Source organism: Hyaena hyaena, unplaced genomic scaffold, assembly GCF_003009895.1.
Source record: "Hyaena hyaena isolate Hyena2069 unplaced genomic scaffold, ASM300989v1 scaffold_82, whole genome shotgun sequence".
Lineage (NCBI taxonomy): Eukaryota > Metazoa > Chordata > Mammalia > Carnivora > Hyaenidae > Hyaena > Hyaena hyaena.
In genome coordinates, this window is record NW_024080713.1 from 2425830 (window position 1) to 2448391 (window position 22562).

At 44.9% G+C, this 22562-nt stretch overlaps 1 protein-coding gene across 3 annotated transcripts in view; it reads right to left on the minus strand.

Moving 5' to 3' along the window:
* Positions 1-6356: 6356 nt before the first annotated feature.
* Positions 6357-22562, minus strand: part of MKRN1 (makorin ring finger protein 1) — a 28755-nt gene continuing 12549 nt past the window's right edge. For all 3 annotated transcript variants that reach the window (XM_039234006.1, XM_039234005.1, XM_039234007.1), the window contains exons 2-8: positions 18139-18267; positions 12829-13058; positions 12150-12376; positions 9956-10170; positions 9056-9166; positions 8356-8494; positions 6357-8005 (exon numbers count right to left, since the gene is read on the minus strand). In XM_039234006.1, the coding sequence (XP_039089937.1) occupies positions 7793-8005; positions 8356-8494; positions 9056-9166; positions 9956-10170; positions 12150-12376; positions 12829-13058; positions 18139-18260 (1257 nt within the window). In that variant the 5' untranslated portion in view covers positions 18261-18267 and the 3' untranslated portion in view covers positions 6357-7792. The remainder of the gene's footprint in view (positions 8006-8355; positions 8495-9055; positions 9167-9955; positions 10171-12149; positions 12377-12828; positions 13059-18138; positions 18268-22562) is intronic.

Here is a 22562-nt window from a genome sequence, read left to right on the forward strand (position 1 = left end):
ACTTATTTTTGAGACAGAGCACGAGCAGAGGAGGGGCAGAGAGAGGAAGACACAGAATCAGAAGCAGGCTTCAGACTCTGAGCTGTCAGCACAGAGCCCAACACGGGGCCCAAACCCACAAATCGTGAGATCATGACCTGAGCCGATATCAAAAGCCTAACGAACTGAGCCACCCAGGCATCCCTAATTCTTATTATTTTTTAAGTTTTTTTTAATGTTTTTATTTACTTTTGAGAGAGAGACCGCATGAGCAGGGGAGGGTCAGAGAGAGAGGGAGACACAGAATCTGAAGCAGGCTCCAGGCTCTGAGCTAGCTGTCAGCACAGAGCCCGACGTGGGGCTCGAACCCACGAACCATGAGATCATGACCGGAGCCGAAGTCGGACGCTTAACCGACTGAACCACCCAGGCGCCCCCCACTAATTCTTATTTTAAAATGAGGGTATGAGGGGGTGCCTGGGTGGCTCAGTCGGTTAAGCGTCCGACTTCGGCTCAGGTCATGATCTCATGGTTCGTGGGTTCGAGCCCCACGTCGGGCTCTGTGCTGACAGCTAGCTCAGAGCCTGGAGCCTGCTTCAGATTCTGTGTCTCCCTCTCTCTCTGACCCTCCCCTGCTCACGCGGTCTCTCTCTCTCTCAGAAAAAAATTAAAAACATTTAAAAATTTTATTAAAAAAATAAAAATAAAATGAGGGCATGATACAGAGATTAAGGCCACACAGGTAGCAAGTGGCAGAGCCAGGATTCAAACACAATCTGGTTCCAGAGCCCACTCTTAGCAATGAGGCTCTACTCCCTCCCAGACAATGACCAGCATCAGATTTGGCTATCATACTAACCCCTCATCACCTGGCGTACACACGCGCACGCGCGTGCACACACACACACACACACACACACACACCAACATACTCTCAAATGTACTTTTCAGGGGCACCTGGGTGGCTCAGTCTGTTGAATACGCGACGTCGCCTCAGGTCATGATCTCACAGTATGTGGGTTTGAGCCCTGGGTCCGGCTCTGCACTGACAGCTCAGAGCCTGGAACCTGCTTCACATTCTATGTCTCCCACTCTCTCTGCCCTTCCCCTGCTCACACTTTCTCTCTCCAAAAAAAATAAATAAATAAATAAATAAAAATTTAAAAAAAAATAAAATAAAAGGGACTCAAAGTTACAAACTGTTGAGATCATGACCTGAGCCAAAGCTGGATGCTTAAACAACTGAGCTGCCCAGGCACACTTCCAATGCAGTATTTTTATTATTTATTCTTAATGTTTACTTATTTTGAGGGAGAGGAGAAAAGAGAGAGTGAGGAAGGGGCAGAGAGGGAGGTAGACACAGAATCCGAAACAGGCTCCAGCCTCTGAGCCGTCAGCAGAGGCCGATGCAGGGCTCAAACCCATGAACCATGTGATCATGACCTGAGCCAAAGTCGGGTACTTAACTGACTGAGCCACCCAGGCGCCCCGAAAAAATATTTTAATTACAAAAATTCTTGAAAGTATCAAAAGCACCTGGCACCTCATGCAAAGTGACTTTCTCAACATAATCTTGCCCCTATTTTTTTCTATACATTTTTTCTGTAACATTGCAACACACACAGGAAGTAGCTGTTACTCAGGTAACCCATCAAGGGGTGTATTGTGGCCTGGCCACTTACAATATGAACCTTGCTCTCAGTTCCACTTTTGGGTGCTTTAATATGCTCAACTGAAAGAGGAGGCTGGGCCACAAAATGCATCCGTGTCGTGGCTGTGCCTCAGATGGGCCACAGTACCTGGTATTCATGCAGATTCCCAGGCCCCTACTGAGCTATGCTTCCATAGTCTGGACTTGCCTACGTAATTTGCACTTTCTAAGTCTCTTCAAGGCAGCAGATGATTCTCACAAGCCAATTCATAAACTGGGCATCAAAGTCTAGAACTGATCGGTTGTTCCTATAGCTCCCTGAGCAAAGCCTTCGTGGCCAGTGACCAGAGATTTAAAGCAGACACGGAGGTGCCAAAGAAGCCCACTGTCCTCTTGAAGTTTTACTACTCACAGGAGGTTCACCATGATCTCAATTTAAGGGTTACTCTATATACTTTGTCCTAGGAGATGTGGGAGTTAAAATAGAAGTTCAAAAAGAATTTCCTGACCTAAAAGAATTCAGGATTTAGCTTGGAACAAAGCTTACACGTTTGAAGTTAAATACTGTCGCACGGTTAATGGCCTGAAAACCCGATGGAGAGATCAGGGTAGGGAGTGAGCAATACCAGGCCTAGCTGAAGTGGTGTGGTAGTGGAGACTCCAGGACCTCATCGGGCTGTTACAGAAGGGATTGCAGAGGGTCACAAGGGGGCCGGGAGCGAGGCGGCAGGAGCAGGCGTGTCTAGGGGTGTGGGAGAGGGTTTGTTGATGTCATGGGTGCATGTGAGGCATTCCTAAGAGCCCAGAATGAAAAAGTTTGGAGTTGATGCTGCCTCCAGAGACCACAAGAAGTTCCTAAGGATTTTGAAAAAGGGAAATTATAGGAGTTGATTTATCAATTATATGTTGATTGAAATACAGGAAGCCAAGGGGTTGAGTCAAATTTGAGGGAAGGCTGGTGGTGTTTTAAAGGGGAGAAGGTATCCCAGAGAAGAGTGCAAGCAAACAGTTAGCTATGAACTAGGACCTGATGAAAGGCCAGGACAACAGAGGGAAAAAGATGAGGTCTTATCACCAGGTGTTATTCCTACTGTTGTGGTGACGCCGCCATTGCCCACGGGCCATTGCCCACAGCCATAGGGGTTCCCTCCGGAGCTTCTTCAGGAGCCTAACTTCCTTTAGTGCCATGTACGGTCATAGTTAACTTAGTCCCTAGCACTGTGACTTACCTATGGAAGTTGCTTCCCATGTTTGCTAGCAGGATGAACTTTGAGTAGGGGTGAAGGCAGGTGTTTAGAGAAAGGCCAGGAATAGGCCTTAAGGAATGCACATGCCGCAGGGGAGGGGAGAGGAGGGCAGAGGAGCAGCTACGTCGTCCATTGCTGCTGCTCAGAGGAGAGGTCTGCACACTCTTCCTGGTCTGGGGCAAAGAAAGCGCAGCAACTGAGCATTTAGAAACTTCTGTATCAGTCTGGGATGCCCACAACATCCAACTTCATTGTTTGTTGAGCCCAATAACAACTTTGGGATTGTACTTTGAAGCGCGTGTTTCATTTCGTTTCTCTAGCAATTCATTTTTATTATTGTATCACAAAGGTTACGTTAGCCTGTGATGGATTGGAAACATGATGAAAGGCAACTAGTTCTTCACCACGAACAGTCTGAGAATCACTGGTATAAAATAACATCAAAGATTGGAGAAAATAAGGGCGCCTGCTGGCTCAGTCGGTAGAGCCTGGGACTCTTGATGTTAGGGTTTTGAGTTCAAGCCCCACACTGGACATAGAGATTTAAAAAAAAAAAAAAATCTTAAAAGATTGGGGAGAATAGTGATCAGTTCTACCAACTGCTCTAAGAAGCCAAGAAATGAAGAAAAGGTGCCCACAAAGCCCGAATCTGGCAGGACCGCCATCAGTGACCTTTGGCAATGCACCTTTGGTGCAGGATTGTGCCTCATGTCCCCTCCCTAAGGAAAGACAAAAAACCTCAAGGGAACCTGGTTATCAGAGTACGTGACATCTCTCCCGACCTTGTAACTTGAGACCACTTAATGAGACTACATGTTTGTGTGTTACCATATGTGGGAGACAAAGTAAAAAATATATTAAAAAACTACGCTGTGTGGTGGTCAGGGGTCAGCTCTTTGGAAACAAACGCAACAGGGCGGTGCTGGAGGAATAAAGTTGCTTCCTGGAAAGAAAAGCCTCAGTGTCACAAGACTGTGTGAAAACCCTGCTAGGTGATGAGGACAATGTCCAGCGCAGGAGAGAGCCTGGCCTCGAATCAGAAGGACCGAAGTCTGAAGCCTACTTCTCAGCTTATCCACTGTGAAAACCACAGGCAATGGACTTAACCTACGTTTCCCTTTTCTCACTCATACATCAGCGACCCACTTACCTCAGATTGCTACCAGCAGTAAATAAGACCTCACTGAAGGCCAAGTACACACTGTGTGCATCACAAGAAAGATATTGTTTAAAAAAAAAAAAATCATGTTAAGTAGAGATCACTTGTTCAAGAACTTTCTCAGTGGAAAAGGAGAAAAATTGCTGTCTAGAACAAGTGAAGGCTTCCTCTATACCAGCAATACTACTTCCAAGTATTTAGACTCTGGGATTTGTCAGGGATTGTGCGAGACAGTACTATTAATAATGAAAACCTAAAAACATCCTTCAAAGGGGGTTGTTAAATTCTACACAACTTTTCTTTATTTTCTTAAGTAAACTCCACACCTGGTATGGGGCGGGAGCGGACAGGTCACCTCTGCTCACACTTCATCAGCCTAAGAAAGTTAGATTGGGGGAGCCTGGGTGGCTCAGTCGGTTAAGCATCTGACTTCTGACTTTGGCTCAGGTCATGATCTCAAGGTTTGTGGGTTCAAGCCCCACGCTAGGCTCTGTGCTGGTGGCTAGCTCAGTCTGGAGCCTGTTTCAGACTCTGTGTCTCCCTCTCTCTATGCTCCTCCCCCGCTCATGCTCTGTTTCTGTCTCAAAAATAAACAAACTATAGGGGCACCTGGGTGGCTCAGTTGGTTAAGCGTCCGACATCAGCTCAGGTCATGATCTCATGGTTTCTGGGTTCAAACCCTGCGTCAGGTTCTGTGCTGATGGCTAGCTCAGAGCCTGGAGCCTGTTTCAGATTCTGTATCTACCTCTCTCTCTGACCCTCCCGTATTCATGCTGTCTCTCTCTCTCAGAAATAAATAAAACATTAAAAAAAAAAAACCTACTAAAAAATTAAAAAAAAAAAAAAAAAGTTAGATGGGCTTTGCAACTGTCCTAAGCATCCAGAAGGCAAAGGCTAAGAAATGTGGTACGTGGCACTGCAACCACCTTTATCAATATCCTATATCTCCCCTCCTTCCATCAAATCCTGGGTTATATTTGCTGCACTTTCCCCCAGCCCCCCTTTTTTTTTTTTAAATATTTTTATTTATTTCTAGGAGAGAGAGACAGAGAGACAGCATGAGCAGGGGAGGGTCAGAGACAGAGTGAGTGACAGACTCTGAAACAGGCTCCAGGCTCTGAGCTGGCAGTCAGCACAGAGCCCGACGCGGGGCTCGAACCGCGAGATCATGACCTAAACGAAAGTCGGACGCTTAACCGACTAAGCCACCCGGGCGCCCCGCCCCCAGCCTTTTTTCTTAAAATAAGAATCTGTGGATGTCCCGAGAGTGAGTCAGAACAGAGAGTACACACCAGTGTTATGGTGGCACGGCAGAGGGTGAGACAGAAGTTCTGTGCAAACGAGAAAGTTGAGAGGTTTCAACGGTCAGTGCTGGTCCCCCAACTCTTTCTGCAAGAGGTGGGCACCGTGAAGAGCCCACGCCCAGCGCGCAGTAACAGGGCCGCACGTGTTACGGACCGGCCGGTACAAGGCTTCCGCTGTCTTCCCCAAGGCCCGAAGGAGGTGCTCCAAACACCAATGTACTGAACTCCAGAAGCAAGCTCCGGTCGCCACCTGCCGAGCCCACGCTCCCCACGGCAGACTCAGCTACGCCAACAGGACCGCTACTGGTGAGCCTCTTCCTCCTTTCCAGACCCCAGAAAGCAGAGGCTTTCAAAAAAGTCACTTCCCCACTCACACCCCCAACGCTTCCATCTCACCTCTGAGGCTCCCCAGTGTCACTCAGAGGGTGCGGTGCGTATGATCCCCAGCAGGGCCTGATCAGTAGCAGCAGCTAAGAGCTTACAGAAAGACTACTCATGGACCTTCAGCTGTTACTAGGACTACAGTAAGCCACAATATTGACCATTCCCAGAAGCGGAACATTCTCAATGGCACAAATTCCTAATACAGATATTTAAACCAAGTAGCAGCATTTTTACAAACAAGCAATGCAAAAAGGCCGCTGCAGAATGGCTTTTATTAAGAAGAAGCAGGATAGAATTATGAGGGAGAAAAACACCCTTTCCAACCCGACGGCATGCAGTGACCTACCTGTTATTTGAAGGTGCACAACGGTTCAGCTGCAGGCGCGCGGCAGCAGAGAACTTGGTGGTGCCCGTGGCCACCAGAGGCGGCCTAAGACTTAGCCTTGCAAATCTTAAAGTGTGGAACCATGTGAGGATCCCAGCTGGTAAAGTTCTGTGTCTCTCAACCCATTTGCGGCAGGCTAGAGGTCTCAGGGAAAGCGACCACTTTCCTCCACAGAAAGCTGACTTGACTAATGGATGAACCGGCCCAAGAGGCATCTGCAACCAAAACAGCTCAGGACACGAAAACAGAAAGCCAATTTTCTTTTATTGTTTTATTTGGGAAAAGTGCTTCTTACAAAAGGGCAGCTGCAAAATACAGACACCTCTGCAACAATTACTTGTTTTCTCTTAAAGTGAAAGTGTGGGCGGGGCCCAAGGAATCACAGCGGTGGATGGACCGATGAGGAGCATCTCCAAGTTATTTCAGAACTAGAGCAACACAACTCAAAGCTAAAATTTCCAATCAAGAAATTCTCCTAAGGTAACTTGAGCCTGTCTCGTGGATTACCACCCCGCCCCCATTTAGTGGAAAAGAGTATTTATTCCTGCGAACCAATCACTCCTCTACAAGATCCGCCTCAGAATGTTACGTGTTGAATCACATCTGTCTACCTGCAAAGCTCAGGGATGAAAGGAGGCAAATACTTCCAAAAACAAACGCAAAAAACCCAACAACAAAACCTCAAACGAGGACAAAGGTTTGTCCAAAAGTGCTTGGGCTGGAAAGGCAAGGGGACCAGAAGACATTAAGTACAACCGTGTAGCCGAGCCCCGGGCTGTGTTGACATTCAGGACCACCAGATGCACTGCTCTATTTACAGCTACCGAGATACCGCGAGATACCGCTTTGTCCTTTACAATCTATCGGCCACGCGAGGCGGAAAGCACTAAACCAAGTCTTTCCACTAAGGCTACGAACACTGCGTCTACGCAGGGATGAGCGGCTCATTGCACACTCACACTCGTACACACCAAGCCTGGCGGGCCCTGGGAGTCCTCTTCCCGCCCGGCATCTAGTTTAGGCCGCTGTCTCTTTTATACGTGTTCCCTCACAGTCTGCCTATCGCGCTACACGGGAAAAGCCTCAACACATTCGCACCTGGTTCTGGTTACCCGGAAGGATTACTGGTGTGCAATTAAACAAGAGACCAAACCACGGGACAAGGGCACAGGTGGGGAATGCAGGGCAGGGAACAGATATAAAACAACACAGATGTGCAGATGTCACCAGAAGCCTCAAGTATCCACCTCGAGAGTCTGCCACAGACCACACCCTTCACCCCTATTCTTGGGCCCGAAAGCAGGGCCCACGCTGTTTCGCTTGACCCTGGGGTCCTCAAAGTAGAGCGTGGAACAGTCCATAAACACTACCCTAGAACCCTGTGAATCTGGTGGCAAACAGATGGCGCAACTAACCTACACTAACTGTCTGACAGTTAAATCCATGTTACAAAAAAAAAACTAGCTTTAAGATTTATTTTTGTAACTTCTCGAAACAGAGGAACACAACACACTCCTCGGGGGAAGGTGAGGGACGAGAAGACAGGCCCTGGGTAGAAAGGACCACGACAGCACCTGGAGTGGATAGGCCTGCCTGGGACAGAGACACGGGCGCTGCCACGCCACCACGGGGACGGCCCCGGGCTGGGGCTCGGCAGACCAGTGCGTGCGCCACGCAAAGCTGCTATAGATCCAAGTCATAAAAATCTTCCAGCTCGTCATGAAACAAGTCCCACTCGTCTTCAGAGTCTGTCAGGTCGTCGTCCCCACCTGCGGCCAAAAGCATAAGCAACATCTCGCCCAGCTCAAAGGTGACAACCTCCTCTTCGTCGTCGTCAAAGGGGTTGCTGTTCTCTCTTTCCTCAATGAGCTCCCAGAAGTGGTTCCTTCGTTGGGCCTGTAAAAAACAAGGCCATGATAGGGAGTAGCATCTTCTATCCTGGCGTTTCTAAGGCAAACCGTCCAGCACACCAGAGGGCATGACGAACAGGCTTCTCACGTAGGGTTGCCACTTCTACCAATTCCTCCCCTCGGGTTACTCGATGCAAGCCGTTAGGCTAGAGCTCTAAGCACTCTCTCGTCTCCTCGCCTATCCCTCCCCGTTGCCTGAGGGGGCTCTCTCCTCCTGTCATCCTCCAGTCTCACTCCCAGACCTGCGGGGTCATCTCCGTCCCCTACCCCAATCTGTGCAGGACTCAACGGACAGCGTGGTTATTTCCCCTCCTTGAAAAAAACAGCGAGAGTTACCCGGTATCTGCTTGACGTTCCCACTTTCTGCCTCTGGGGCTCCTCTCTACGGCCATCAGGGTACGCATGCTTGTAAAAACAGTTCCCGCCAAACGGGCAGCTCCCACGTCCTTCATCAAAATACCTGCACGCCTTGTTGCTGGAAAGGAAAATATCGCAACCCTTATTCACAGTGGATTTCAGGTCTGTATTCGACTATCATCCGGTATTTCGTTAAACAGGTAGGGACAGAACCGGCATGCCTGTTCACAGCCCTCCCCAAGCTGCGTTCTTACACATGTGTGCACCAATGCACACGAAGCACTAGCTGGAAACAGACACTCGGTTCAAGTCTATGCTGTTTGTAACAGCTCCAGTACCACGGGTCCAGCAGAGAGGAAATCTTCTAGAAGCCCACACACAAGCACATAGGACAACTAGAACACAGACCCAGAAGAAGGCAGAACCCCACTCACGGGGCTTTAGCGATCAGCAGTACAGACTTCGTTATAACACAGTCCCTTGGCGTGCACCCCAAGGACTGTGTTATGGCAAGGTACACAACGGGGAAGTGTAATCAGGGGCGACACAAGAAACTGTACTGGGAAGTCAAAGAAAGGGTAGGAAGGAGGTAGGAGTATATAATGCAGCACTGTTCTTTTCAAAGTGAACCCAAGCCACGTTGGGATCTTAGCCTGAGAAAAGGCTGCAGTGCTCATACCTCATTGCCTCTTTGTATTTCTGAATGAGTTTCTGCTTCTCTTCTTTCTCCTCCACCCAGTACTCACTTGGAATGACAAAGTTAGATGTGATCCGGCATTCTGGGCAGGACCTGGGAAACAATGAACAGGCTGCAATGCATATCCCCCTTTACAGGCCCACTCGTCTTCAAGGACACACCCGGATGTGTCACCTCCACACTTAAAGACTTAACTGAAAGGCAAGTGGGCATTTCCTGAAAGGGTTCCACACACTGTCACACAACTGACCATTTCCTTTGAGGCAAGACAAACGCCTTCATAAATTCAATTCGATGGCTAGCCAATTCACTCAAAAAAATAACAACAACTTCGGTTAAAAAAAACAACCAAAAAATAAAAACAAAACAAAACAAAAAAAAACAACAAAAGAAGACATTTCACACGGACTCCTTTTTCTTTCGTTTAAATAAATTTATTTCTTGTAACTTTGCTCTGTTTAGGTTATGTAGTTTTTGTTCAGTTATGAGAACAATCTTTAAAGGATGGTGGATTATTGGCTAGCTTAATGGATGGAATAGGAAAGTGGAAAATGTAAAACGTCAGGAAACATACATTCAGAGCTAGAGAAGTTTGTTCGCTGAGCCTAAACTGGCTAATCCATTAAACACAATCTCCTCAGAAAAAGCACGAAGAGTCTATTAACTGATACACAGGGTTTCCTCGTTCAAATAAAAGCAGATCTATACCAACTAACCTAGAAGCTAGCTGAAAATACAAAGGAGAAATCCCAATTAGAATACCCCAGTTTCAAGATAAAATGCATGCATTTAAGTGCGGTCCATCTGGTTGAAAGTTGGCACAAGATACTAAATTCTTCCCCAAAATAGAAAGCACAAACGAAGACTGGGGAGGAGTCTCACTTTATGATCTTGCTCTCAAATTGCTTAGCACTCCTCCACTTGCGAATACACTTGAGGCAGTAAGTGTGGCTGCAGTTGGAGAGAATCCCAAAACGGCGCTCGCTGGGGCTGGCTTTCTCATAGACCACCTCCATGCAGACCCCGCAGACCATGTCCTTGCTGCGCTGGACAGCAAACGAGAGCTCCATGTCCTTCTCATGGGCCTCGATGCAGGACTGGAGACAGTGGAGAGAGGAGACGTTTAATCAAGTCACTGAATAAGGAAATGACAGCTAACGTTCAGAGAATCAACAGTCACCCAAAGAGGTCCCCAACTTGACATTAAAAGTAGCTTTGTTCACAAGTTAATAACCTTTTGGATCTTATTACAAAGCCAAACTAGAAAATGCAAGTTCAAGAACCGGGGGGGGGGGGGGGGGGGGGGGGGTGGGAATCACCCAATTTCCTCCACCCTCCATGTTATGTATGATCCATGCTGGAGATGGTTTTTCATACTGTTTGTTGATCTCAGTAAGGATGAAGGAACTAACATTTATTAGGGGACAATTAGGTGTCAGGCACCTGATTTTCACATTAATACGAAAAACCAGCTTTGATGAGGTATACTTCACATACCATGTAATTCGTTCTTTTAAAGGGTGCAATTAATTGGCTCTGGTTGATGCGCAGCCCCACAATCAATAGGGGAATGTGTCCATTACTCCAAGAAAACCCCCAGAACCCTATACGCAGAGCAGTCACTCTGTTCCCCTGAAACCAGCCTCCCAGTCTTAGGCAAAAGGTCATCTGTGGCTTTGCTTACCCTGGGCCACATCATGTAAATGTGTGCCTCTTTGTTCAGGCATCTACACTGCGGATGGCTATTGGTATTTTGTTTCTTTTTATTGCAGAGTAATATTCTATCACATGGACAGACCACAATTTATTTACCCATTCATCAAGTGATGGACATTTTGGCTATTTCCACTTGGGAGCTATTAAGAATTATGGGGGTGCCTGGATGGTTCAGGTGGGGGACCATCCAGCTCTGGACCTCAGGGCTGTGGGTTCAAGCCCCATGTTGGTTGTAGAGATTACTTAAATAAATACATTTTTAAAAACTTATGCTATGAACATTCATGTACAATTTTTTCTGTGGATGTCACATACTTTTTGTTTTAAGGGAGGTATAGCTGACACATATTACACAATACATAGTTTTTTCAACTTATAAGAAACCTGCTACTTGCAGGGAATGCAAAAAAGCAATCAAAAAGTCACCCATAATTCCACATAACCACGTTAGTGTATTTTCTTTTTCTGAAACCTCTTTTTAAACAATCTTCAGAAACGGACATTACAAAAAGAGAAGGGAAAAAAATAGACGCTACTATCCCCAAATCATACCTGAAAGATTTAATTTGCCTAAATTCACACAACAAACATGCTGTGAAGGCAGGATTCAAACTATGTCTACCCTACATCATGTTTTACCCAAAAACCAAATTATTTATTAAACCGAGATGACCATGATTAGGACAAAATCTGCTCTAATACATAGAAGATTCGTAATGCAATGTTTTCAACAATAAATTTGTGCTGCAAACAGGCTTAAAATTGTGGCCTGCAATCCTCATCCATCACGAGTGGGAATGTAAAACCACGGAGAATGTCTGGCAGTTGTTTCGTATGACCCAAGCAACGCCAGTCTCCGAGAGGCTGCCAAGGGGTGAAACTATCCAAATGGAAAGATAAAATGTGGTATGGCTGTGCAGTGAATGGTTTCTCAGTCAGAAGGAATGAAGTACGGCCAGAGGGTTTCATTCAGAAGCGATCTGCTCTACAGGGAAATCCACAGGCACAGAAAGGAGATCTGTCGGGGGCTGGACAAGTGGCACGATGAGGGAGGGAGCTAAGGGGCATCAAGTGTCTTTTGGGGATGATGAAGACACCCTAAAATCAGAGATTCGTGGTAAGGGTCGTACAACTCTGTTACTGTATTAAAAAACAGTGAGACATGCATCTTAGAAGAGTAAATTCTATAATGTGAATCTCAGAAAAACTGCTGGTTTTTTTTAAAAAAAAAAAAAAAAGGGGGGGGGTGCCTGGCGAGCTCAGTTGGAAGAGCATGGGATTCTTGATCTCGGGGTCATGAGTTCAAGCTCCACATTGAGGGAACACATCATTTAAAGCACATCACCTCTTGACGACTTACTTTGATATGCTGAGATCTCTGGGCAGCGTCCATCGGATGGAGGACCTGCAGCCCACACATGTCACAGGAGTCTCCGTGGAGATATACACAGTTCTCCCCGTACCGGCACTCGCCCACCGCGGCGTAGGGGCAAAGCTGCTTCTTTGTTTCCACTGTGCTTTGCTCCTTCTCAGAGTCTTCCTTGGCCACTGAGCCCCGCGGGGGAGCGTCAGTGCAGGAAGGGGCAGCTGAAATGTTTAAGAGGGTAGTAAAGGTCCAAAACAGGTAAGGTGGAAATATGAACTAAGGTAGTAACTGAGGACCTAACTGAAAAGAAAAAATGAGAACTTCAATTAAACGCCAAAACAGTCTATGTAACGAACCCCTTTACACCTGAAAGAAATGAAATTCTTCTAATGCTGATATTTCTATAAATGGGCTTATTTAAAAGAAAATGAAACTTTTTATGTACTTCTTGTGCAATGGCACTGATTAAAGAAAAGAGGCTTCACTAGTTTTCCAGGACATTCTAAATTCACTACTACTGGTATTCAACGTTTCTTTCACTCCATTGGCAAATCTTAGGTAATCCAATTTAGAGTATTAAGATTAGGCCAAATATGAAGAGCGGAAGCAGGAAGGTAGTGAAACTCAGCTAATGGACAGACCCTAAGTTGTTTTTAATCTTCAAGATACTCACTACGGCCACAGTAGGGCTGTCCAGGAACGAACTCAATGGCATTCACCCAGTCTTCTGAACCTGCTCCCACACTTGCAAAGTTTGAATTTCCTGAGTCGGCTTCGCCCGTATTCATTTCAGCAACTGGTCCAACTCCTGGTAAGAGACTTGAGGAAGCAGCAAGGGAGGATTCTGCAGTTAGATCTGCCGCAGTCACTTCTTCCTGTTTCAATGGCTTGCTATGTTCATATCTAAAAAAAAATTAAAAGTCAGCAGTCATGGTCTCGCCAGCGGCCCCACATGGGGTACGTACTTCCCATCCTGTCCTCGGGTTCTTTTCAAGCTACCGTACCGATGAATCAGCTAGGAAACTGCTAAAGGGCAGATACCTAATTCCTAAGTCTGGAGCAGAGCCCATGATTCTACAGGTCCACCAAGTCCCCACAGAATGTCAATACTGCTGGTCCAAGGACTACACTTTGAGCAGCAAGGTCATAGATCAGGGGTCACCAAATTTTAAAGGGTCAAACACAGATTTGATGTAAAAAGTTACTTTTCAGCGGTGCCTGGGTGGCTCAATTGGTTGAGTGTCCAGCTGTTGATTTCAGTTCTCATTCATGCTTCTTGGGATCAAGCCCCATGTTGGTGTCTGCGCTGACAGTGTGGAGCCTGTTTGGGGTCCTTTGCCCCTCCCCCGCTCGCCTGCTCTCTCTCAAAATAAATAAGCTTTAAAAAAAGAAAACGCATATTGTATATTTTGTAAATACTGTCTCTTCCGTTTAATTGTGTGAACATACTAATGTATGTGTTGGTAAAATTGGTAAAATGTTCCACGTTTCAACTTGTTGAATTGGAGTGTCAACTTTTTTTTTTTTTTTAAATTATTGATTAGAGAGAGTGTGTGTGTACATAAACAGGGGAGGGGCAGAGGAAGAGAGGATCCCAAGTGGGCTGCATGCTTAGAGACAAGCGTGGAGCCCCATATTGATCCTGTGACCCGGGGATCATGACCTGAACCAAAAATCAAGAGGGGGAGGCTTTGATTTGAGTCACCCATAGACCCTAGCATTGCTTTGATCAATTTTAGCTGCATAGGGTCTTCAGCATAGTTGCCATGGAAATTGTGCTGAGACCTCCTCCTGCCCCCACTGGAGTAGAATGAGGGGTAGTGGGTGGTCTGTGGCAGGGGTGGGCAAACTATGGCCTGTAGGCAAAACCTGGCCAAAAGCTCTTCTGGTAAATGAAGTTTTCTTGGAACACACCCATATGTAGTACATATCCATGTATTTAAGGAAGACCTGTGGTTGCTTCTGAAGTTTAACTGCAGAGTTTAATAGTTGTGGCATTGACAGTATGTCTTATAAAACATCAAATCTGCCTATTTAGGCAAAGTTATTCCCTTAGTGAAGAATAGAGCTATATCAAATCGGATTCTGAAGCAAAGATCTCTAAGTACTAGGAAAGAAAAAGAACAAATAAGATTCTCAGTTTGGAGGCAAGAGTCATGAGGCACGACCCTTAAGAACAGGGATCAGCCTCTGACCCTCAGACCAAATGCAACCAGAGCTAAAAATAGTTTTGCTATTTTCACGTTTAAGTGGTTTTTATTCCATTGATTCTAAGACACATTTACAATACTTAAAGTATTTTATTTATTTATTTAAATGTTTCATTTATTTCTGAGAGAGAGAGAGAGAGAGAGAGAGAGCGAGCGTGAACAGGGGAGGGTCAGAGAAAGAGAGGGAGACATAGAATCCGAAACAGGCTCCAGGCTGAGCCAGCCGTTAGCACAGAGCCCGATGCAGGGCCCAAACCCACGAACCATGAGATCATGACCTGAGCCGAAGTCGGACGCTCAACTGACTGAGCCACCCAGGTGCCCTAGTATTTTATTTATTTTTAAAAGGGAGCTCTATGCCCAATGTGGGGACTGAACGCAACTTGACATCAAGAATCACACGCTCCACACCAGCTGAGCCAGCCAGGTGCCCACTGACATTTTTATTTATTATTATTTTTGCAGTCATTTTTTTGGTCAATTAGGATTGCAATTCAGGAGACACAGATTCAGGTAGCAACCCGACTTGTGTTCCTGGTTTCAACATTTTAAATTGGCTGGAGAAAAAGACCACGTTAGGACAAATGAAAATTATATGAAACTCAAATTTTAGCCTCCCAAAGTTTCATGGGAACACAATCACATCTATTAGCTTACGTATTATCTATGGCTGCTCTTACCTGACAAGAAACCATATGGCCTGAATAGCCCACAGAACATTTATTTTCTGGCCCCACACAGAAAATGTCTGCCAACTTCTGCTTAATAAAAGGACTTTCACATCTACCGGATTCAGCGTCCAGGACAATGTCTTCACTACAATTATTAAGTTAATTTTTTAATGAATTATCACAGAATCAGTGACCTTATAGTCAAAGTATTAAGTGAAGAAATAATGCTGAGACAATACTGAAACTATTATTGAGCTTTTCTTTCACATCTTGCAAAGAATACTTATTGATATAGGATTAATTTCTATCTAAGGAAGTTGAATCTATATTTCTTCCAGTTCTAAGTAAGAGATTGGCTACTTCCCACCTCCAATCATTTCAAAGTCTGGTGTCTGTCCTTACGTATTAAAAAAAATTTTTTAATGTTTATTTTTGAGAGAGAGACAGAGACAAGAGTGTGAGTGGGGGAGGGGCAGAGAGAGGGGGAGACACAGAATCTGCATCAGACTCCAGCCTCTGAGCTGTCAGCACAGAGCATGACACAGGGCTCAAACTCATTAACAGAACCCTGAGATCTTGACCTGAGCTGAAGCCCAATGCTTAACCCGACTAAGCCACCCAGGCACCTGTCTCTAAATATTTTAATTTATGGGATCCAGTGGGTCTATAGGGAAAAAGCCTGCCAAAGGAAACAACATCTACCATAGCATAGGTTGTTGACTGTCAACCAAGGCAATATAATCTTTCTCCACAGGGGGTCAGAAACAAGGAGGGAGGGGCACCTAGCTGGCTCAGTTGGAAGAACACAAAACTCTTGATTATCAGGGTTGTGAGCCCCACATTGTGCAGGTAACTTAAATAAATAAAAGAGGGAATTCTAATGGCATTCCTGCAATGTATACAACAAGCTCTGAGCAACGAAGAATGGGCCTCACTAAGTATCAGGGCCACCATTAGGAAACACTGATGCAGCAATTTCTTTGAACTGCTGGAACTAGGCCTTTACCTTTCATTATAAACTCTCCCTTCTGTGAGGAGTTCAATTATTTGAAATCTCTGCGCATTGGCCAAGTTGTATTTCAAAATCCCTACACGGTAAGAGTGAAAAAGTAAGTTTAAATCTTCCAGGTATGATTTTAACAAGAAAATAAAGTCTTGGAACAAGTACCTCCATAAAATCCCTTCTTTAGCTAGTCTACAGTCTTTTTTTCTTCATGTTTTATCTATTTTTGAGAGACAGAGTGTGAGTGGGGGAGGGGCAGAGAGAGAGGGAGACACAGAACCTGAAGCAGGTTCCAGGCCCCAGCTGTCAGCACAGAGCCTGATGCTGGGCCTGAACTCGTGAACCGTGAGATCATGACCTGAGGTGAATTCGGATGATTAACCGACTGAGCCACGTGCCCCTAGATTCAGCCTTTTAACGATCACCTACTGGGGTGCCTGGGTGGCTCAGTCTGTTAAGCGACTCTTGACTTGGGCTCAAGTCAAGATCTCAGGGTTTATGAAGCTAAGCCTCACGGCAGGCTCTGCGCCGACAGCGGAGCCTGTTTAGAAGTCTCTTTCCCTTTCTTCCTCCCTCTGCCCCTCCCCCACTAGGGCTCTCTCTAATAAAGAGACCAAAAAAATGATTGTCCCAAACAATAACCAAAGTTTCCTTTTAGGCAGGCTGTTAATTCTACCTAGTCCCAAGGGAGAACAGGAAATGCCACTCGGGCCGGCAAAGCTACCTGAAAAATAAGCTGATTAACACATACAGCCCAAGCCTTAGCTTGGATTTCTTTAATTTTACCTAATTTTTCATTCATTCCACCTGTATGACCCAATCAGATGAGTACCTCTACTGAAGAGCCTCATCCATTAACTACCCGTACTTTCCCTCCTCCTGCCACACAGCACACTCTCCACGACACCCGAGTCTCTCATCTCTGATCTGAGCATTTCCTCTCCCTGGACAGAGTTTACAAGGATTCTCAACGGAATGGCTAGGCAAACGTCCCGGCCACCCTACAATCAACTTGGCCTAGAACACCTGCAGAGACCATCCTACTGTGAAGAATTGCTCGTCTGTATTTAGTATGATAGAGCTCAACCCCCCCTTCACAGTGTGACTAACCACGACAAACCTGGGGCTTCTGAAGGAGTGTCACTGTGCCATTTGTCCCCTCTCCAGTAATACTTCAAGGAAAATATCAGCAAAGAGCAAAATGATTGACTTAAGCTCAGATACCAGACGTTCCATTTCTAAGCTCCTAGTCACATGATAAACTTTTATTTTTCTGTCCTTACTAATTTCCTAGTAAAATGCACGTCAGGACCTAACATTAATATCCCACACATCATTTATTTTAGTCTCTTGAACTCTAAGAATTTGAACGCAAGCGGTGGCATAATCCTTTCCTCATACAATGCTAAAACTGGCTGACATTCCCAAAATGTCTTACCTACTGTGAGGGCTTAAAGTATGTCCAGAATTCTCTGCTACTACGACATTGGGTGGAGCCCAATGTCTCTCCCCTTGAACGCAGGCTGGACTTGGGGACTTGCTTGTAACAAGCATAATACAGTGGAAAGGACTGTGGGGCTTCTGAGACTAAGTCATAAAAGGCATTGTGGCTTTGTGCTTGGCTGGCTCTCCTGAATGACTTGCTCTGGGGAAAGACAGCTAACAAGCATGAGGACATTAAGCAGCCCTAGGGAGAGGAGGGGTCCACGTAGTAACAACTGGGTGTCACCAGCAGTGTGAGTGAGCCATGTTAGAAGTGACCTTCCAGTCCCTCGAGACTTCAGAGAGTGGCAGTTCTGGCAGCAATCTTCACTGCAATCTTTGGAGTCTCAGAGCTAGAACCACCCAGCTAAGCCACCCCCAGATTCTGACCCCCAGAACCGTGAGAGTATGTCTGTGTTTCTAAACTGCTAAATCTCAGGGTAATTTGTTTAATATCAACAGGTAACTAAAACGTGTGTTTTCTGAACTGTGATTTCAGATTGTGGTACCAGTTCAGTGAAGACTAATCAATTCTTGGAATTATGTATCTTATTCTCACCTTTCCCCCCAGTCTCTCCCAATCCACCCTGAACAAAACTGATATGAAAAACTCTTACCTGCAACGGTCTCCATAAATACAGTATCCTCGCTGAAAATACTTGCACACTACACCATACGGACTGTCAGAGAGGTCATGCGAGTAGCGACAGTTATCTCCTTCCTTACAAACCCCATGCATGAAATACCTGTGAGAAGAAGAACCACAAAGTCAGACCTAAAAAGTCTAGAGCCAGGGAGGCCTGGGTGGCTCAGCTGGTCAACTGTCTGACCTCGGCTCAGGTCATCATCTCACGACTATCAGGCTCTGTGCTGACAGCTCAGACCCTGGAGCCTGCTTCGGATTATGTGGGTCTCTCTGCCTCTCCCCTGTTTGTGCTCGGACTCTGTCTCTCAACAATATATAAATATTAAAAAATAAATAAAAAGTCTAGAGCCAGCACTAAAAGAACCTGTGACCAGTGTATCAGTAATATACTAGTACTATTACTAGTATATAGTATACATGTAATATATTCTATTACATGTGAAATGAACATAGAACATGTGGAATTAGACTGTATGACCACAAGATTATCCATTATGGTACCACAGGGAGGCTACCTATGCATATCATATGTGCACCAACTCAGATTTAAACTTTGAGGTCGGCATTAATCTTATCTTTGCAGGGGTTAAGTCTGACCACTGTTCTCCTTTTACAGTCCTGAGGAGGTAGCTTCCTGTTTTCCACTAACTTTAGCCATAACAGCAGCTCTATCTGTTAAAAAAAAAAAAGGAAAAAAAAAAAGATAAAGAAGAACCAAAGCAGACCAGAATTGGTCAGACTATTGTAGGTTTCACTTAAAGAAACCATTTTAATTCTTTCAAAGCCACGTGTGAAAATACGAAACAAAATTTGCTGCAAACAGGCAAAGGGCAATTACTGTTAGTAAGTTGTTCCTCTGCCTTAAAGGATTGATTACATGTGTACCTACAGCAGTTTCCAAAACACCAAGTATCACAGTAGGAATTACGACTTAGCTCCTAAGGGAACCTGGACCAGGCAGCATTGGTACCACCTGCAAATTCACTAGTAATGCTAACGTTGAGACCTTACTGCCTATGCCTATCTATAAAATCAGAAACTGGGGATACTGCAGGGTGGGAGGGCAAGCAGCAATCCATATTTCTCTAAGTGTAACTATGTGGATTAGGTGAGTAATATAGGTCTTATTTTTTTATTTGTAGAGAACCCTGACCGTGACCGTGTCAGGTGAGTACAACCACCATCCCCATCCTCCATCTTTCCATCACTGACTTGTCAGGCTTTGTTTGTTTGAATTCTTTGGTCTGCGGTGCCTGGGTGGCTCAGTTGGTTAAGTGTACTTTGGCTCACATCATAATCTCAAGGTCTGTGAGTTCAAGCCCTGCATCAGGCTCTGATGCTGACACCTCAGAGCCTGGAGCCTGCCTCAAATTCTGTGTCTCCCTCTCGCTCTCTGCCCCTCCCCCGCTTGCACGGTCTCTCAAAAATGACTAAAGATTTTTAAAAATGTTTAATTCTTTGGTTCTTCCTTACCAGTCTTTCTTTGGAGCACAGTATTGAAGATTTAATTTTGGAAGGCCACAATGCCTCAAATATGCATCTATGTGCAGCTGGCAGAATAAGAAAATGTGCCTATTTTGTGGGTGTAAATATGACAGGCCTTGCAGAGGACATCATTATATATCCAAGAGTGTCACGCAGTTATCTACAGCTGGTAGTAGTATAGTTAACAGAAAGCCCAAGTCCCTTGCCCACTGATGTGAATGGTATGTAGAAAATATTCAGATTTACCTAAGGAACTCTGAAGACGTTCCTTCAATTGAACTGCCCCCAAACTGAAATGTGTAAAGTTCTATTCAGTAATTACCTGCAAGTGAACCTTCTATCTGACAGCAGGTAAGATGGCAAGAATGTAACATGTTGGTGGAAACAGTTAAAATAATCAAGATACTGAAGTGCATATGACTGCGGTCCATTAACAAAATATAAAAATAGAATTGGAAGTCAAATTATAACTATGATTAACCTAAATTTCAACCGTTATTAGGTTTACCATAATCTTAACTCAGGTCTGAACTTTTGGTCAATTACAGGGCAACTTTGAGTTAAACCAGTTCTATCAGTAGATAATTTCCAACTGCATAAATGAAGACAAACATACACACCCAACACCTAAGCAAGCCAATGATAATTACATTGTAATTACCACTACAGTATAATCATGCCTCAAAGCATTAAAGATAAAGTATCTAGTTGGTAATAGATTATACAGTGTCTGCCTGAATACATTTGTTTACTGTCTCATCCCAAGTGGGAATTTTCATTTTTAAACACAAGACAAAGGTTATCTATACCTTCAATATTTCTTTGGGACCAATCTTAAGTCAGAGATACAATTTTAAGTTTTAAGGCTTGATAAATCCTCTAACTATAGAGATTTCCAGCTGAGAAGGTAGCATCTAAATACTCAGGCGTAAAATTTTAGGTTTGTTTTTAAATCCCATTTGCCAAGCTTTCATTCATTCAATTGCTGCACTTGGGTTTACGACCCTCTTCACTATGTCAGATTCCGTCTTCCACCACTCCCTCCCTGACAGCTAGCTGCTGACCGGGACTCGGGTTCTTAAACCAGTTGCTTCACTAAAGGAGCTCTCCTCCCTACAACCTGCACCTTAACGTTCAGCAGGGCACTTCCTTAGCTCCTTGGCCAGACCTGCACCATCATTTACTTGCTGACATCCATGAAGGGGAAAAGCTGGTCTTGAGAATCCAAAATGACAGTGAAAAGTCAACTCAAATAGACTGAGCCAGCCAGGGACTCCATCAGCAGCAGGAAGGCTCACTTGCTAGCTTTGTCATCTTTAGTCTCACCAATCTTTCTAGTTTAGAACTTGAAAAAAGGGGCAGTATGTGTGAATGAAGTAACTGCACAGGGCCTTTGTTACTACTGCTCTTGATCCCTTACATCTGCCTTCCACATCTGCCCTCTGCCCACACCCACACCACACTTGGTGACCGTACTGGTTTCTGCCCATACCTGGGGTAAGAGGTGCCCGTGAACAAATCAGTTCAGAAAGAAGGCAAGACACCTAGAGGTCATGCCACGAGAAGATTTGAAGTTAACTAGACTAATCTAGCCAGAAAACAAAGGAACAACATTTTAGGAAACCATTCCTGACAAGGTGAATATATGCAGAAAGCTACACCATATATCTGGCTCAACGAGAGGACAGAGAAAAAGAACCGCCCAGCAATGAAAGAAGTGGCTGTGGTTCAGAACTAGCAACACGGAAAGGAATTCAAGCAGACACAAAATCACCTGATACCGCGGAATCACCAGAAACACTAGAATACAAGCCCTAATGAGTTACTAAGCATTAATTTACATGGGGTTTTATTTTTCCTGTCTTTTGTACCTCAGTGGTATGAACACTACTGGTATACCCAGAATTATATGCCATCCTCACAGTGAAACGCCTCCTTACCAATCCATTTCTAAGAGATCATGATACAACAGTGTAAATTATAACAGAAAGTGGAAAAAGGCAAGCCTCTCCCCAAAACAAAACCAAAGTAAATGCTTTTTTTAATTTATTTTTTTAATGTTTCATTTCTGAGAGAGAGAGAGGGAGACACAGAATCTGAAACAGGCTCCAGGCTCTGAGCTGTCAGCACAGAGCACGACGCAGGGCTCGAACCCACAAACCGTGAGATCATGACCTGGGCTGAAGTCAGACGCTTAACCAACTGAGCCACCCAGGCGCCCCTGCTTGTTTCATTTTTAAATGCCACCACCCAAATTCACCTTGATGTCGTTGCCCAGGTTAAGCCTCCTTTGGTAAAAGGCTGGGCCACATGATTTCTAAGGATCCTTTAACCTTGAAGATTCTGTGACTACAGGCAGACATTGTCCAGGAATAAAAACAAATATAATCAACTACAATCTACCTAACTGCTGTATCTCTTAGAAACCTAAGCATGTTTGCCAAAATACATTATAAAACCCCAGTATTAGCTTGTGAGGGTACAGGAGAAACAAACAATACACTCAAAGTGCCTCTAGACACTGTAACAACTTATCTGTGGATTTACAGAAATTACAGAATGAGGACTTATTTGGCATTTACCACTTAACTGGCAGGCATTTCTTACAGTGATATTTAATTGTTGATGACTGCATGTACGCCGTTTCTCAAACTAGGCTGTAAATTCCTGGTGGTTGAGGACCATGGTTTTTTCTGTTTTTTTATGTCCTACAACACGTATACAAATAATACTTACATATTTGCTTAATAAAAACTGTAGAAGACACCTAGGTGTCATGGCAAATCAAAATGCCAGTAGCAAATTAGTTTTTCTTAATGAGCTGGGTAACTTTTTCAATGTCACCCTTTCAAAAAAACCCACATACGTTGCAAGTAATAAATTTCACAATGGATATCACAGCACTTGCAT